Genomic DNA, 15,862 nt, shown 5'->3' with positions numbered 1-15,862 from the left:
CACAGCAGCATTATGGACACATGAGTCTATAAAAGTATCTTTTATTCACTTGATGTGATTGTCATCTCCAAGACTTACTGCCTCCGTCTGCTAATGCAGGCCTAGTCCTGGAAGCTTCTAGCCTCCGTACAATCTTATTAACATAGACTGTTTTCAGCTTCTGAGACTTACTGCTGAATAAGCTCACCCTTTCTAGCTCTTGCTGAAAGCTGGCTGGTTCAAACTCCTCTCCACACTGACTGATTCAATCTGGCTTCTCTCAGTTTCTGACTGAATTGCTGCTTGGCCTCATACTAACTTTGGCAATGTGTTCTAATCTTCTGTCTCCTTGTTCTCTAGCTCGTTCTGTCTTCATCTGTGTCTAGCTTGCTCTCTTTCTCTCTGCAACCCGTCTTTATACCCCTATCCTGATAAAGCTGCCCCTCCCTCTGCACTGCCCTCTCCTGGGTCTCTCGCTCTTCTCGTGGGTTAGGCAGATCCTGTTCTGTTAAATCTTTCTCTGATTTGTCCCTTTCTCTGCCATCACTTTCAAACATGGGGGATTCCTTCTACAAACTAACTTTACCTTCATTGTTTTGGAATTTAAAGGTGTGTACTAAGGCCAGAGGGTTTAAAGGTGTGTGCTAAGGGCTGAGCCACACCACAACTAGAAACAGTTTGTTTTCCATAAATAACACAATTTCGGGGTACAGAGAGTGATCAAATATCCTGCAATGCACGTGTGTTGGAGCAAGCCTGCAGGGCAGTGTATTTCACTGTGTTGTCGGCTCCCTGGGGTCAGGGACTGGCAGTCAGAGGTGACAGTTGAGTAACAATTCAGTGATTCACAAGAAGGATGAGACAAGATGTCTCAAGACATCTAAGGCTGTGGTTGTCAGGATACAGATGAAGTTTCAGGACTGAGATGAGAGTCAAGAGTTGCCTGAGACCTCCTCTGCTTCAGGACCATTTTGAGGAGTGTGGAGAGAATCCCAGGCTCTGGCCTTGATTGGCGTTGCTTGGTGCCTTCAGTTCCTGATGGAGGAACTGAGGTAAGGGTATTTCCAACATTTGAAGAAGGATTTGACAGAAACAGCTAAGTTTCCGTAACTGGGCAACTTGAAACCATTGTGGAGTTTGGCCTGACTGGCATGGTGGTTAAGCTGTCTCCTCATTGCCTGGTGTGTGTGTGTGTGTGTGTGTGTGTGTGTGTGTATGTAGGAGAGGGGGCTTCATAGAGACTTCTTGCCCCTACAGTGTGGAGGGGGATAAAGCCAAGGTTGAAGTCATTGCAGAGCTGAAGCCAGGATGTCTGTGGCAGAGGCCAGCTCATCTCCTCTCCGTTGCCTCGAGTTTGTCCTAGTGCTATTTTGGCCTGTGGTTTGTGGTTTCGGTGAGTGAGCCAGTTTGTAATCACAACACAATCGCATCTTTTAAGGGTTGAGTGAGCAACCCAGGAGAGAAAACTGCTGAAGAGATTTTCCTCAATTGGTAAGGCTTTGTCTTCTCTGTGATGGTCTTGTTTTAGGGTAATGCGAGGGCAAGAAGAGGGAGGGGGAGAGAGGTAGAGAGATACAGAGAGAGAGACAGAGAGAGAGAAATAGAGAGTTAGAGTTAGTTTGGTGTGGTGTCTGGGGGCGGGGGTGATAGTGGCAGTTGGCTCAGCTGGGAGGCAGCAATTCATGCAAAGTGGTCCCAGCTGCCCCTGATTTATGGGCTAATCCCGGCCCTGCTCCAGCCTGTCATTCAGGGTAAGCTGCTATCATTAGTGGTTAAACATTTCTGAAAGTATTCTCTGTCGACTCTGACCACATGCCCTTTCGTGGAAGAGGGGAGGGGAGGAGCCAGGAGAGCCATGAGCCCCACCCTGTTAGCCATATTCCCCCACTGCTCTACGAAGACGGCAAGGAAAATAATCGGGTTTGTCATGGCCTGTGTGTCTGACAGCGGCCTTGCTGCCTCTACTCCCTGAGGGACCTCCCAGGAAGGTCTTCTGTTGTCTGTGGAAGAGGAATCTTGGCTGGAATAAACCTTCACTAGCTAGCTTCATCTCTCTCTCAAGCTCTCTGCCCTCAACCGTGCACACTGAGCCACCCTGGACAGTTGCTGCAGACGCCTTTCCCGCACAACTGCTGGGTACAATTTCTGTTTTTGCGAAGTGCTTAGTACTAACATTTCTTCCCACCAATGGGGCTTTGAAATTCTTTGAGGTATGGCTGGCAGTTTTTTGATTTGTGAAATTAGTGTGAGGAGAAATAAGATGGAACAGGAAGGAAGTCTGAACTGAGCCCTTACCTTAATGGCTGAGTTGTGTCCTCTCTTCAGCTTCTGATGACCACACTGGCTTTACGTAGTGTGGATTCAGAGTTTGCTGGGTCTTGAAGTCTGTCTGTCTTTCTGTCTCTGTTCTTACTCACTTTCACTGTATTTGTTTGGTTTTGAGACAAGGTTTTGCCCCATGGCCTTGGCTTGCCTGGAGCTCCCTTTGTAGATCAGCCTCCTCCGTGCTGGGCTTAAAGGTGTGTGACACCATTACCAACTTTGTTTTTAAAAGATAAAATTTCATTTTGTAGCTCTTGGTCTGGTACTTGCTGTGTGACCCAAGCTGTTCTCAAACCGTCAGCAATCCTTCTGACTCAGGTTCCTGTGTGCTAGCGTAACAGATGTGTGCCACCACATTTGCCTCTGCACGCACGCACGCACACAACCACATACACACACTCACTACTCCAAGGACAACTGTTCTTTCTCTTAAAAAAATAAAATAAAATAAAACCTTTTATGGGTTCTTTTCCTTATCAGAAGTATACAAGCTCCAAGAAAAATTAAGAATACCAAAACCGAAAGCACAGCACCCCTACACAGCTCCCAAGGCAATCACCGTTCGTAGTTTGGTTTATGTCCAGCTAGTCACAAGAATCCTTTATGGAAATCTGGGGCAGGGGTAGAGGGGACGGCAGCGTAGTGGTGGTGCTGCTGCTGAACGCCTTTAATCCCAGCACTCAGTAGGCAGAGGCAGGCGGAGCTCTTGAGTTCGAGGCCAGCCTGGCCTACAGAGCAAGTTCCAGGACAGCCAGCACCACATGGAGAAACCCTGACATGAAAAAAGCAAGAAGCTGAAAAGGATCTTTTCCTGAGCAAGTGTGTGGTGGGATGGTTCCTAACCTGCAAAGCTGGCTGCTCTCTGTGCCACTGGTCTGTCAGTCCCAGCCGGCTGGAGAGTACTCAGCAACAGGGGACTCTGGTGGCTGTTTCTCCCAGCATTGAACTCTGTAAGAAGTCACAGCTTGCCACTTGCCCATTATTGGGAGAAAGTAGCTCCAGAGAGAGTCAACAGACCCCCTCCCCCCATCTACTGCCCCCCAATCCATTGCCCTTCTCCCGGGTGGGGAGGGGCTGGAGGGGGGGCTGTCCAAGCTTCCCTCTGTAGAACTTCCTGTTGTTTGTGTATGTATCTGTAAATGAAGGCAATAGAGCCCCTGTCAGAGTGGCTGTGCTGAGGGAAATGGTACCTTAAAGTGCAGGGCCCAGGTCATGGGGTGTAACTTAGTGCATATGGTTTTCCTCTGGGGTCACTGTGATCCAGTCTGTTGTCGATGGTTCTTCCGCCTTGCGCCCTGTGGTGTAGGCTGTTTTTCAACCTTTCTTTCCTTTCCTGGAAAGAAGCAGACTTGTCTTCATTCAGTGGCATTTAAGCCGTCTGGTCATTGCAGATGCAATGACTGTGGGCATACTGAGAGAGAATGTCTGTTAATGAAAGAGCCAAACCGACAAGCAGAGAAACTTAGAAGTTAGGAGTTTTCACAGAGTGGAATGAAGGCAATCTATAAAGCAAGCCCAAGAATACCTTATCCTCCCTGCTCTGTGCTCTGAGCAGAGGTCAGCTAGGTTTCTGCTGGGTCCTCCCACCTCTGTGGTTAGGTCCGCTTCTGTGCTGTCTCTCACTCTGCAGGGCTGCTGAGTGGCTTCTCTAGGTATGCTGTGCCGCCGCCATATGCATTACTTCTCACCACCTAATTATCCTTCCAGTGACAGAGAAAGTTGATTTGCAGAAGTTTGGGGGCCCTTTTACCTAGTAGGAGAAATATTTCATCAACCATCTGTGCAGAGATTTTTGTTTATTTCTAACACTTAGGCCCAATAAAAATAATGTGATGGTCACAGGGTATTTGCCAGTTATTTCAAATGTGGGGGTGATTTGCTCCAGATTTGTTTACTTCAAGTGGAAAAGTTTGCACAAAGCTGCCTTTTTGGTTTTTACCAAGAAGGAAGCTTCCGTGGGTCTCTGCTCAGAGCCAGCTCCTATTAAGTGAAAAGCTGGAGTGGCTACAGGTCCCGTTTCTAATAAATAGCAAGAGAGGGGAAGCGTCTTTCTTTCTCACAGTGACTTATGTCGGTTTGATTTCTACTCTGCACCCCCAGGACGCACAGACACTCAGGTGGCTCAGCCAGGACAGCCACAGCAGCCAGTGAACAAAGCCCTGGCGCTAGGAACCGCCACCGCCAGCCTGGGAAGAACCCTAGCAGCAGTGGCTTAGCCAATGGCACAGGTGAGTGATGACACAGCAGCAGCCTGCACTAAAGCAGGATGCTCTTGCTGTCCTGTTTGCACTTGGGACATTGCCTTCTGTGCCACAATATAGTGGACTGAGAGAAGCCACCAGCACTTGTGTGCATTTGAGTCCACTGCTTATTCCATTGACCCATCTTCTTTGGCCTCTTTGGCTTATTCTGGACAGCTAAGGTTATTCTCCATGTTCCCTTGCATGCCTAAAATAGTCTTTTGGGTCTGGGGATTTAGCTCAGTTGGTAGAGTGTTTGGGTAGCATGCCTGAGATAGACTGTGGCTTTAGTCTTTAGCACCTCATAAAACTGGCTTAGGGATGCGTGCCCATAATCCCAACACTCAGAGGGAGAAGGAGGTAGGAGGAACAGAAGTCAAAGGTCATCCTGGCCATATGACAAGTTCAAAGGCAGCCTGGGATACATGAAATTCTGTTTCAGAAAATAGAACTGAAAAACAAAATATTCCTTTGTACAGAAAAAAAATTTTAAGTATGCTTTTTTAAAATTAATTTCTTTTTTTTTTTTTTTTTGGTTTTTCGAGACAGGGTTTCTCTGTGTAGCCCTGGCTGTCCTGGCACTCACTTTGTAGACCAGGCTGGCCTCGAACTCAGAAATCCGCCTGCCTCTGCCTCCCTAGTGCTGGGATTAAAGGCGTGTGCCACCACGCCCGGCTAAAATTAATTTCTTATCAATATTGGATTTCATTTGGATTAAACTAGAGACATTTCATTTAGTTTGTATGTGTGTGCCTGAGGGCATTTATGTGCACTACACACATACAGGTGCTCTTGGAGACCAGGAGAGGGGGTTATAGCTCCTCAAACTAGAGTTAAAGCACTTAGGAGCCATCCAGTGTGGGTGCTGAGAACCAAACCCAGATCCTCTGGGAGATGCTTAACCACTGAGCTGTGCCTCTAGTCCCCTTGTGTTGTTGGTTTGTTTGTTTGTTTGTTTGAGGCAGGGTCTCACTCTGTAGCACTGGCAGGCCTGGAAGACACTATGTAGACCAGATGAAACTCAGCTCATAGGGATATGCCTACCACTCCCCCAAGGCTGCCACATCCAACCTTAGGTGTCTTATTTACGAATGACCAATTTGGAAAAACAAAAACAACAACCCAGTTTAGGGAGTATGTCAACTGGGGAAAAAGAAAAGACTGTGTTTGCCCCAAGACCTGAGTGAGAAAAGGCAACAGCATTCCAAGGGCGGAGATCCTGACAGTGTTATGTCCCCACTAGATACTGCTGTCACCATTCCAGCATGGACACCACGAGAAAGGAGACACTCGGTCCTATCCACACCCAGGGATTTATCTGCACTTGGCTCTGTTTCCTGGTACTCAGGAAGGGAAGGCCTGTTACAAAGTAGATCATTTTCATCTTATTGCTGTTTCACTGAGATGGTGCCAGGCAAGCATTCACTTTCTAAAGGTTTTGAGGCCTGTTAAGTCTTTAGTGACAACGGGTCATTTGCTCATTTGTCTCTTTACTTTGGGGCCAGTGGGAGGAGATGTGGGCATTTGCTTCCCCAGATGTAGATAGGTGAGTATAATTCCAGTTGGGAGTGACATGGAGATGGTTGTTATGGATGCCTGTTTGTGATTGCAGTCCTGTGACATGAAGACACTGCGCATAGTCTTGTTGCTGTGACTGTTATTTGCCTGTGACAGACTGACTGAGTGGCACTCTACTTGGTTTGCTGTGTCGTGGATTTCAGGTCTCGGGAAACAGTGTGTGGGGCTTGAGAGCCTTCTTCTGTAGCTTATGTAGCCTAGTTACCTCACTGTGTACAAGGAATGGCGGGGGGGAGGTGTGAGCCTGGGGTGTCCCTTAGCGTCCTGCTTGGCGTTGGGGACCCGCCTGAAGGAAAAATGAACCAGCTCCCATTGAACCTCCTGGGTGAAAGTGACAGCAGATGTGAGGTCTCAGAGGCCACTTTCTCTGCCTACCCAGTGCTCAGGGCATAACTAATCCCCTGTGCTGGGATCCTTCTAATCTGCACGAAGGAACGGCAGGCAGGTGCCTGAGGACCGCTGCATAGAACCACATGTAGCTTTCTGAGTAGCAGCAAACGTACTTTTCTTAGAAGGCAAGTTTTTTGTAGAGAAGCCTGCTGGACACCCTGAAATCTCTTGTACACTGTGAATAGCCAGGTTAACCTCCACCCTCTCTGCTTTTATAGAAAGAGCTCAGGGGCACTGGATCCCCCCAGAAGGTAGAGTTACAATTGATTTTAAGTCTCCTGGTGTGGGTGCTGGGAACTGAACCCAGGTTCTCTGCAAGAACAGTATGAGTTTTAACCACTGAGTCACCTCTCCAGCCTTCTGGGCTATCAGCAAACCTTTATTGGCTTATGTTTAGTTTTAGGGACCTTTGTTTCTTGTCTTTATCTCCAGAAAATCTTGTTCTAGCTTATGAAGTAGGTGCCAGCCATGCTTTTAAAAAAAGCACATGTTTAACTCCAGACTGCTTTGGACATGTTTTATGGTAGTGTGTCTGAATGCCTAAACCATTCCTAAAACCCAGTTTCAAGGCAGCTTCTGCCTGCTAAAACACAAAGACCCATGCCTCTCCTGTCCTCTGCTTTTCTTCTGCCTCCCCTCTGCTTGGCCTCTGTCTCCCTCTGTTTTTCCTCTAGCTCTAAAGGGGAGGCCACTCTGTCCTTTTTCTCTCAGTCCTCTCCCTTTCATCTCTGCCTCTGTCTCTTTTCTCTCCTCTTTCTGCAATGATGACAGTTCATCGTAAGCTCACTGTCAGCCTGGACTGTATAAAAGCAGAAAGCTAGAGCTGTTCCGGGGTGGGCAGACAGAGGCTCTCCTTGGCAGAGTGTGAGTGAGGATGCCTCCAGCCCTCCTTGGTAGGCCTGTGAGGACCACTTCTAGGATGGCAGTGTAGGAGCTGTGCCCCTGATAGAGATTTCACAGGCATAGAGATTAATAGGACAGCTTTCTATTGGCTGTATATTGTACTTATGCATGTAAAAGACTTTAGGGGAAAACCAGAGCCCAGATCTAGCTGGCTTTTTATGTTATTATAACTGTAGAGTATCATTTTTATAAAATGAGAGTGAATGGCAGCCTGTCTGTATCAATGCCATGTTTCTAAGTTTTAGGAGTGGTGGTCTGAGAAATAGACTGATGGTTCCACGCCTCACTGGGATGTGTGCACTGTGATTTACTGTCTAGTTTTCATTGACAATTTCACCCCAGATTTCCATCTGCTACAGCTCCTTTCAATGTGATTTTCATGCACAGTGTTATACAGGCTGTGCTGGGCTCTGCACTCCTGTTTAAGATGCAGTGACTTACAGGCTAGCACTTTATTTCCTTGTTTGTAAATTAGGGCCAGAGTGTGTACTGTAAGCTGTTTTAAGGAATAAGCTATATAAAACATATGAAGGGCTGGGAGGGGCACCCAGTGTGAAGGTGGCACCCAGCACATAGCTTTTATATGTATGAGTAATTTAATTATGAGGCATGCATATTTGTTTTTGTTTCACTTAATCCATGCTTCCATTTATCTGTGTGTCTTCTTATCTACTTTTAAGAACGTTTATTTTTATTAGGCAGTGGTGGTGGCACACCCCTTTAATCCCAGCACTTGGGAGGCAGAGGGAGGTAGATCTCTTGAGTTCATGGCCAGTTTGGACTAAAAAGAAAGTTTCAGGACAGCCAGGACTACACAGAGAAACTGTGTCTCAAAAAAACAAAAAAACAAAAAACCCCAAACAAACAAGCAAAGATTTATTTTTATTAAAGGCATGTGCATTTATCTGTATATGCATATGTACCCCAAGCAGTCCAGAAAGGTGTGTCAGGTCCCCTGGACCAAGGGTTACTGGTGATTGTGAGATTGTGAGTCCTCTGTGGATGCTAGGAACTGAACTCTAGTCCTCTGAAGAGTATGCAGCTGTGCCTCCTGATGGAGTTTGCACAGGCATGCAAAATCAATGTAATAGTTTCCTATTGGTTTGTTATATGTACGCACATAAAAGACGCTAGGGAGAAAAACAAAGCTCTTACTACTAAGCCATTCTCTCTTCTCCAGCCCTTGTCTACTTTAAACCGTTTCCATGATTGGAGTGTAGCTTGTCTACAGTTGGTAGAGTGCTTGCCTAGTGTGCATGAGCCCCTCATAAACTGAGTTCAGGGGAAGCCAGGACTATGAGATCCCAACTGAAATCAAATTAAAATGATAAATTGTAGAGTAGTTAACAGACACCCATCATTTAACTATTCTTCCTCAACTCTTATGTAGTTCCCTGTTTTTGTGTTGCTTTGTTTGAGACATGAGTGGTGTTGTGTAGCCCTAGCTAGCTCGGAAGACTGTATCACCAGGCTGGCCTTGAACATAGAGCATGTTCCCTGCTCTGTCTTGAAAATGTTGCAGTTACAGTCATGGACCTCTGCTGGCGTGCTTTCTTCCTTGCATACAGATTTGTTCTGGGGAAAAATAGAAGCATATTTTTGAAGGAACAGTTGTTGCTGTGTTGTCTTAGCTGGCCTTGAATGCCTAGGCTGTAGTTCTCCTACTGGGCCCTTCTCCTGAGTAGCTGACTCTGTATGCACAGGCCACTATTCATAGCTCTTAAGTGCAATTCTGGAGTCAATAAAAAGGAAATAAATTTCCTTTAAAAAAGATTGCTTATATGGCCAAAGCTGCATATAAATTTCACAAAGCAGCATATGAGATTTTTTTCTCTAACCTTGTTAATACTGTTCTGTTCTAGTTTTTAAGGCTATCAATATTAATAAGTTCTACCTAATGGTCTATTCTTACTGTCTGTTTTTTATTTTCTTTTGTTTGGGTGTTGGGGATTGAACTCTTGACCTCATGCTCATACTGACCAGTGAGTTGCACACCAGCCTAAGTTACTCTTTCTCTGCATTGGAATCCTGTTCTCACTGAGAGGTCATTGAGCAGTTTTCACAGTGACTTTTACTTAATTTAGCACGTACTGCTTTCTTCTATACCATGAGAATTTGTTTTGAGTGAGTCCCACATATTTTGATTATTGGGATTGTGTTTTTAAAAGCTTTATCTTATATATTTAGATGCTTTGCCTGCATGTGTCTCTCACCCCGTGGCTGCCTGATGCCCTCTTTACAGACAGTCAGAAGCCTTGGAACTGGAGTTAGATGGCTGTGAGCTGCCATGTGTGTGCTGACAATTGAACCCAGGTTCTCTGGGAGGGCTGCCAGTGCTCTTAACTGCTGAGCCATCTCTCCAGCCCTAGCATAGTATCTTTCCTGAAGTCTAAAAGGGCTAGCTCTGCCTTGTCACTTGTTCTCCTTGAAAATTCATAGATTTCTCAAAACAATCTCTGGACTTTAAATTTTTAGAGGCATGCTAGAAGTGGGAGTTCTATTAATCTCCTTCATCTAATTAAGATCTAATCTTACCGTCAGCCAGGAACTGAGGGATAATACCTTTACCACCCGTTCCCCTTTAGCTCATGCAACCTTACTGTGTTTCTTTTTGCTTAAAGATCCATTGTTGTTGTTTTTAAGAGAGGGTATCACTATGATACCCTCTGGCTAGCCCGGAACACAATATGTAGACCAGGCTGGCCTCAAACCCAGAGAGACTCACTGTGCCTCCCAAGTGATGCAGTTACAGGCCTGTCCCACCACCCCATCTATTTTTATCATTTTTAATCATGTATCTATGTGTGGGGATGTGCCGGAGGCATCTGATGTAGGTGCTGGGAACAAAACTCAGGTCTTCTCTAGCCCCTACTTTAAAACAAAATTCTGTGCATATGTATGTGTGATTTCATGTATGTGTTCAAGGTGTGTACAGGTAAATGCATGTGTGTAAGTGCATGTGCCTTTGTGTATAGGCCAGACATCGGTGTTGAGCATGCTCTTCAGTTGCTCTTCACCTTATTCTGAATCAAGATCTCCCTCCTTTTCTCTTTGAACTTGGAGCTCATCAATTGGTAGGCTGGCTTGCCTGGGATTAAGAAAAAGATGTCCAATTCCTGATCTTTTTCTTGGCCAAAGGGTTTCCTATCCTTGAATAAATGTGATTCATAAAACTGAAGTGTTTAACCAACATCATCATTTCAGAGGAGCCTTCTGAAACACTCACCGTTACAGAAACCAGTGGCTGTTCAACTGCCCTGGTGCCTCCCTCACCCCCTGCCCTGGTACCTCCCCCACCCCTCACCCCCCACCCCCTGCCCTGGTACCTCCCTAACCCTCCTGCCCTGGCACCTCCCCCACCCCCTGCCCTGGTACCTCCCCCACCCCCCTGCCCAGGTGCCTCCCTCACCACCCCTGCCCGGGTACCTCCCTCATCCCCCTGCCCTGGTACCTCCCCCACACCCCTGCCCTGGTACCTCCCCTACCCCCCTGCCCTGGTACCTCCCTAACCCTCCTGCCCTGGCACCTCCCCCACCCCCTGCCCTGGTACCTCCCCCACCCCCCTGCCCAGGTGCCTCCCTCACCACCCCTGCCCGGGTACCTCCCTCATCCCCCTGCCCTGGCACCTCCCCCACCCCCTGCCCTGGTACCTCCCCCACCCCCCTGCCCAGGTGCCTCCCTCACCACCCCTGCCCGGGTACCTCCCTCATCCCCCTGCCCTGGTACCTCCCCCACCACCCCTGCCCGGGTACCTCCCCTACCCCCCTGCCCTGGTACCTCCCTAACCCTCCTGCCCTGGCACCTCCCCCACCCCCTGCCCTGGTACCTCCCCCACCCCCCTGCCCAGGTGCCTCCCTCACCACCCCTGCCCAGGTACCTCCCCCACCCCCCTGCCCTGGTACCTCCCCCACACCCCTGCCCTGGTACCTCCCCCACCCCCCTGCCCGGGTACCTCCCCCACCCCCCTGCCCTGGTACCTCACCCACCCCCCTGCCCTGGTACCTCACCCACCCCCCTGCCCTGGTACCTCACCCACCCCCCTGCCTTGGTACCTCCCTCACCCCACTGCCCTGGCTCCTCTACTCCTCCTTCATCCAGGAGAAATCCAAGCGCTCTTTATTTCCTTCTTTCTATTATTTCCTCCTCACAATACTCTGGGTTTGAACAGCAGTTCTGCTGCTTACTGCTTGGTGAAGTGAGAATAACATTTTCCTCATGGGCTGTTGGAATGATAAATGAACTAATAAAAGTGTACTTGCTAAAGGCAATGAGGGATCCTGGATTGGATCCTAGAACAGAAAAAGCGACTTAGTGGAAATGCTAGTGAGATTCAAATAAATCTGGAGTTTAGTTAATAGTACTGGACAGATTTTTTTCCTTTTTTTTTTTTTTTTTTTAATTTGTCAAATGTGCCATGGTTATATAAAAGAGTAATACTAGGAAACATGGGGTAAGGACCCACCATCCTGCCATCTTTTTTATAAAGATGCATACAGCACTCACATGCAGGCTGAAGCAGGAAGATCATGAGTTCAGGCGAGTTTGGCTACATAGGTTCTACGCCATCTCAAACAGTGAACAAACAAAAGCTAAATAACAACAGAGCACACCCAGATTTTTTTTTTTTTTTTTTACTGAGACAGGGTTTCTCTGTGTAGCCCTGGCTGTCCTGGAACTCACTTTGTAGACCAGGCTGGCCTCAAACTCAGAAATCTGCCTGCCTCTGCCTCCCAAGTGCTGGGATTAAAGGTGTACACCACCACTACCCAGCTAGACCCAGATACTTTTTTTTCCAATTTTTTATTAGGTATTTTCTTCATTTACATTTCAAATACTGGGGGCTAGAGAGATGGCTCAGCGGTTAAGAACACTGACTGCTCTTCCGAAGGTCCTGAGTTCAAATCTCAGCAACCACATGGTGGCTCACAACCATCTGTAATGAGATCTGACTCCCTCATCTGGAGTGTCAGAAGACAGCTACAGTGTACTTACAGATAATAAATAAATACATTTCAAATGCTATCCCGAAAGTCCCCTATACCCTCCCCTACACCCAGGTTTTTGTTTTATTTTTGTTTTTTTTTTTTTTTGTTTTTGTTTTTTTGTTTGTTTTTTTTCGAGACAGGGTTTCTCTGTATAGCCCTGGCTGTCCTGGCACTCACTTTGTAGACCAGGCTGGCCTCAAACTCAGAAATCTGCCTGCCTCTGCCTCCCAAGTGCTGGGATTAAAGGCATGCACCACCATGCCTGGCTCACCCAGATATTTTTTAAAGACCTATTTTTAAGTGGTAATGTTATACAAGTATCAGGTGACTTATTTCTGCAGTCTTTTTTAAATTTTAGATTTGGCGAGTGCATATGTATTGAACAAGTATTTATCAAACTGTTTCCTGGACAGTGTAAAGTAGAAGCCAAGACACAGCTCCGCCTTCTGATCTCCTTCAGTAAAAGTTGGAAACTCGAGGGGTGGTATGTGCCTTCAATCCAACACTCTGGAGCCAGAGACAGGGGGATCTCTGCAGGCTTGAGGCTGTCCTGGTCCACAGAGTGAGTTCCAGGACAGCCAGTCTACACAGAGAAACCCTCTCTCAAAAACCAAACACCAAACCAAAACAAAAAGAGTTGAAAACAACCTCAGCCAAGTCCCAAGTGATGTTAACACATCAGCTCTGGGTTGCACAATGAGGCCACAGGCACTGTGGAATCTGTACAAGCAATGGCCAGTCTGGACAGCAGTGGAGTGGACACCATCTGGGGACAGGGCTGTGAAAGAGATTGGCAAGAACATAGGGTAGAAAGTAAAGTGTTGGCAGGGATGTTACACAGGCAGTCGAGTGCTTATGTAGCCTGCACAAGCTCAAGGTTCAGTCCCCAGCACTGCATGCACAGGGCATAGTGTAATCCCAGCACTCCGGACCGTGAAGACAGGAGGATCAGAAGTTCAAGGTTAGCTTTGGCTATGTTGTCTTTTAAAAAAGGAAGGATTAATAGTAAGTACCAAGGGCACAGACAGCCTAAGTCATTTTCAGACTTCCATTGAAGTAAAACTGGATCACTGCTGCTACTGCTGCTGCTGCTGCTGTTGCTGCTACTGCTGCTACTACTACTACTATTATTGAGATGGTCTCACTGGGTAGCCCTGGCTGGCCTAGAACTCTGTGTAGGCCAGATTTGGCTTTGACCTCAGAGGTCTAACTACCTCTGTCTCCAGAGTGCTGGCTTGAAAAGGCAAGGCAGGGGCTGGTGAGATGGCTCAGTGGGTAAGAGCACCCGACTGCTCTTCCGAAGGTCCAGAGTTCAAATCCCAGCAACCACATGGTGGCTCACAACCATCCCCAACGAGATCTGGCGCCCTCTTCTGGAGTGTCTGAAGACAGCTACAGTGTACTTACATAAATAAATAAATCTTTAAAAAAAAAAAAAGAAAAAAAAGAAAAGGCAAGGCAGATATGTGAGTTTGAGGCCAGCCTGGTCTACAGAGTGAGTTCCAAGACAGCCAGGGCTACACAGAGAAACCCTGTCTCGAAAAACTGAAAGGGGTGGGGTGAAAGTACAGCTTAAACATGCCGTGGCTATTGTGTTTCTTGTGATTCCTACTGTGAATGTGATGGTTTGTATATCCTTGGACCAGGGAGTGGCACCATTTGAAGGTGTGGCCTTGTTGGAATAGGTGTGACCTGGTTGGAATGGGTGTGTCACTGTGGGTGTGGGTATAAGATCCTCACCCTAGTTGCCTGGAAGTCAGTCTTCCACTAGCAGCCTTTGGATGAAGACATAGAACTCTCAGCTCCTCCAGCACCATGCCTGCCTGGATACTGCCATGCTCCCACCTTGATGATAATGGACTGAACCTCTGAACCTGTAAGCCAGCCCCAATTAAATTTTGGGTTTTTTTTATAAGACTTGCCTTGGTCATAGTGTCTGTTCACAGCAGTAAAACCCTAACTAATACACCTACAAAGACAGTCTTTTTTTTTTGAAAGATTCATTTATTTATTTTATGTATATGAGTACACTGTAACTGTCTTCAGACACACCAGAAGAGGCCATTGGATCCCATTACAGATGGTTGGTTGTGAACCACCATGTGGTTGCTGGGAATTGAACTCAGCAGTCAGTGTTCTTAACCACTAAGCCATCTCTCCAGCACCACAAAGACATTCTTTAAGTAAACAATTGTATGCATGTGTGTTGTCTGAGGGGAAAACCACACATGTCCAAGCACACACAGATGATAATAGTACATGTATGTGTGTGTGTCATACATAATACATACACACACATATATATGCACTGTATGCACTGTTTGGCAATTTCCCACTTAATTATCTTAGAATTTTTCTATAGAACTTAAAGTCCAATATTAAGAGCATTGTCCTCCACTAACCTCATCCTAATATGGGGAAGTTTTACTATAAATAAAGGGCGTTAACACATGGATTGAAATTTATAAATCCAATACTTTTGTGTTTTGTTTATCTTCTACAACATTTTTTTAAAGTTTTATTTGTAGTTGTGTGTGTGTGCGTGTGTGTGTGTGTGTATGTGTGTGTGCGAGTGTGCGTGTGTGTGTGCGCGCGTGTGTGCAGGTGTGTGCGTGTGTGTATGTGTGTGTGTGCGCGCGTGTGTGCAGGTGTGTGTGTGTGTGCGTGTGTGTGTGTGTGTGTATGTGTGTATGTGTGTGTGTGCGCGCGTGTGCGCGTGTGCGTGTGTGCAGGTGTGTTGCGTGTGTGTGTGTGCAGGTGTGTGCGTGTGTGTGTGTGTGTGTGTGTGTGCGTGTGTGCAGGTGTGTGTGTGTGTGCAGGTGTGCAGAAGAGTCAAGGTGATGAAGTTAGCCAGAGGCATCAGATCCCTAGGGACAGGTTCCTGGTGGCTGTGTGCCATCATATGGAGATACTGAAAATTGAAGTCAGGCACTCTAGAAGAGCAGTGTGCATTCTGTTGTTTGTTTTTGTTTTTGTTTTTTTCCAAGACAGGGTTTCTCTGTGTAGCCCTGGCTGTCCTGGAACTCATGCTGTAGACCAGGCTGGCCTCAAACTCAAAAATCCGCCTGCCTCTGCCTCCCATCCCAAGTGTTGGGATTAAAGGCGTGCGCCACCATGCCTGGCTAAAACCCAGCACTCTTTTGGAGTCTTTCATCTCTATTCTTACAGACTTAGGTTTTCTTTATAAATTTTAGAGTGACTTTATCTTAGGCTTGGTGTTTTGTTTTGTTTTGTTTTTTAAGATTGGAGTTGCATCAAGTTTTCAGCTTTGCATAAAGAGTACTGCTGTCTGCTTTGTGCACCAGCTTGGCTTGGATTGAATATAAATAGAAAATTTTGCATTTATGTAGGGAAGCCATTTCTTATACAGATTTAGTTATTAAACAACCTATCTAGCCTCTTTACCAAGTAATGTTAACATGGACAAGAAGGCAGGCAGATATGCACTCACTGATAAGTGGATAT

General features: G+C 46.7%; 1 protein-coding gene across 1 annotated transcript in view; it reads left to right on the top strand.

Annotated features, from left to right (window-relative positions):
* Wwp2 (WW domain containing E3 ubiquitin protein ligase 2) overlaps window positions 1-15,862 on the top strand; it is a 116,877-nt gene that overhangs the window by 62,556 nt on the left and 38,459 nt on the right. The window contains exon 7 of the mRNA XM_021171082.3: window positions 4,402-4,529. Coding sequence (XP_021026741.1) covers window positions 4,402-4,529 — 128 coding nt within the window. The remainder of the gene's footprint in view (window positions 1-4,401; window positions 4,530-15,862) is intronic.

The sequence above is a fragment of the Mus caroli genome, unplaced genomic scaffold, assembly GCF_978045245.1.
Source record: "Mus caroli unplaced genomic scaffold, Mus_caroli_1 scaffold_10, whole genome shotgun sequence".
Classification (NCBI taxonomy): Eukaryota; Metazoa; Chordata; class Mammalia; order Rodentia; family Muridae; genus Mus; species Mus caroli.
The sequence above is the reverse complement of the archived record's forward strand: the minus strand, read 5'-3'. Positions and strand labels throughout refer to the sequence as shown.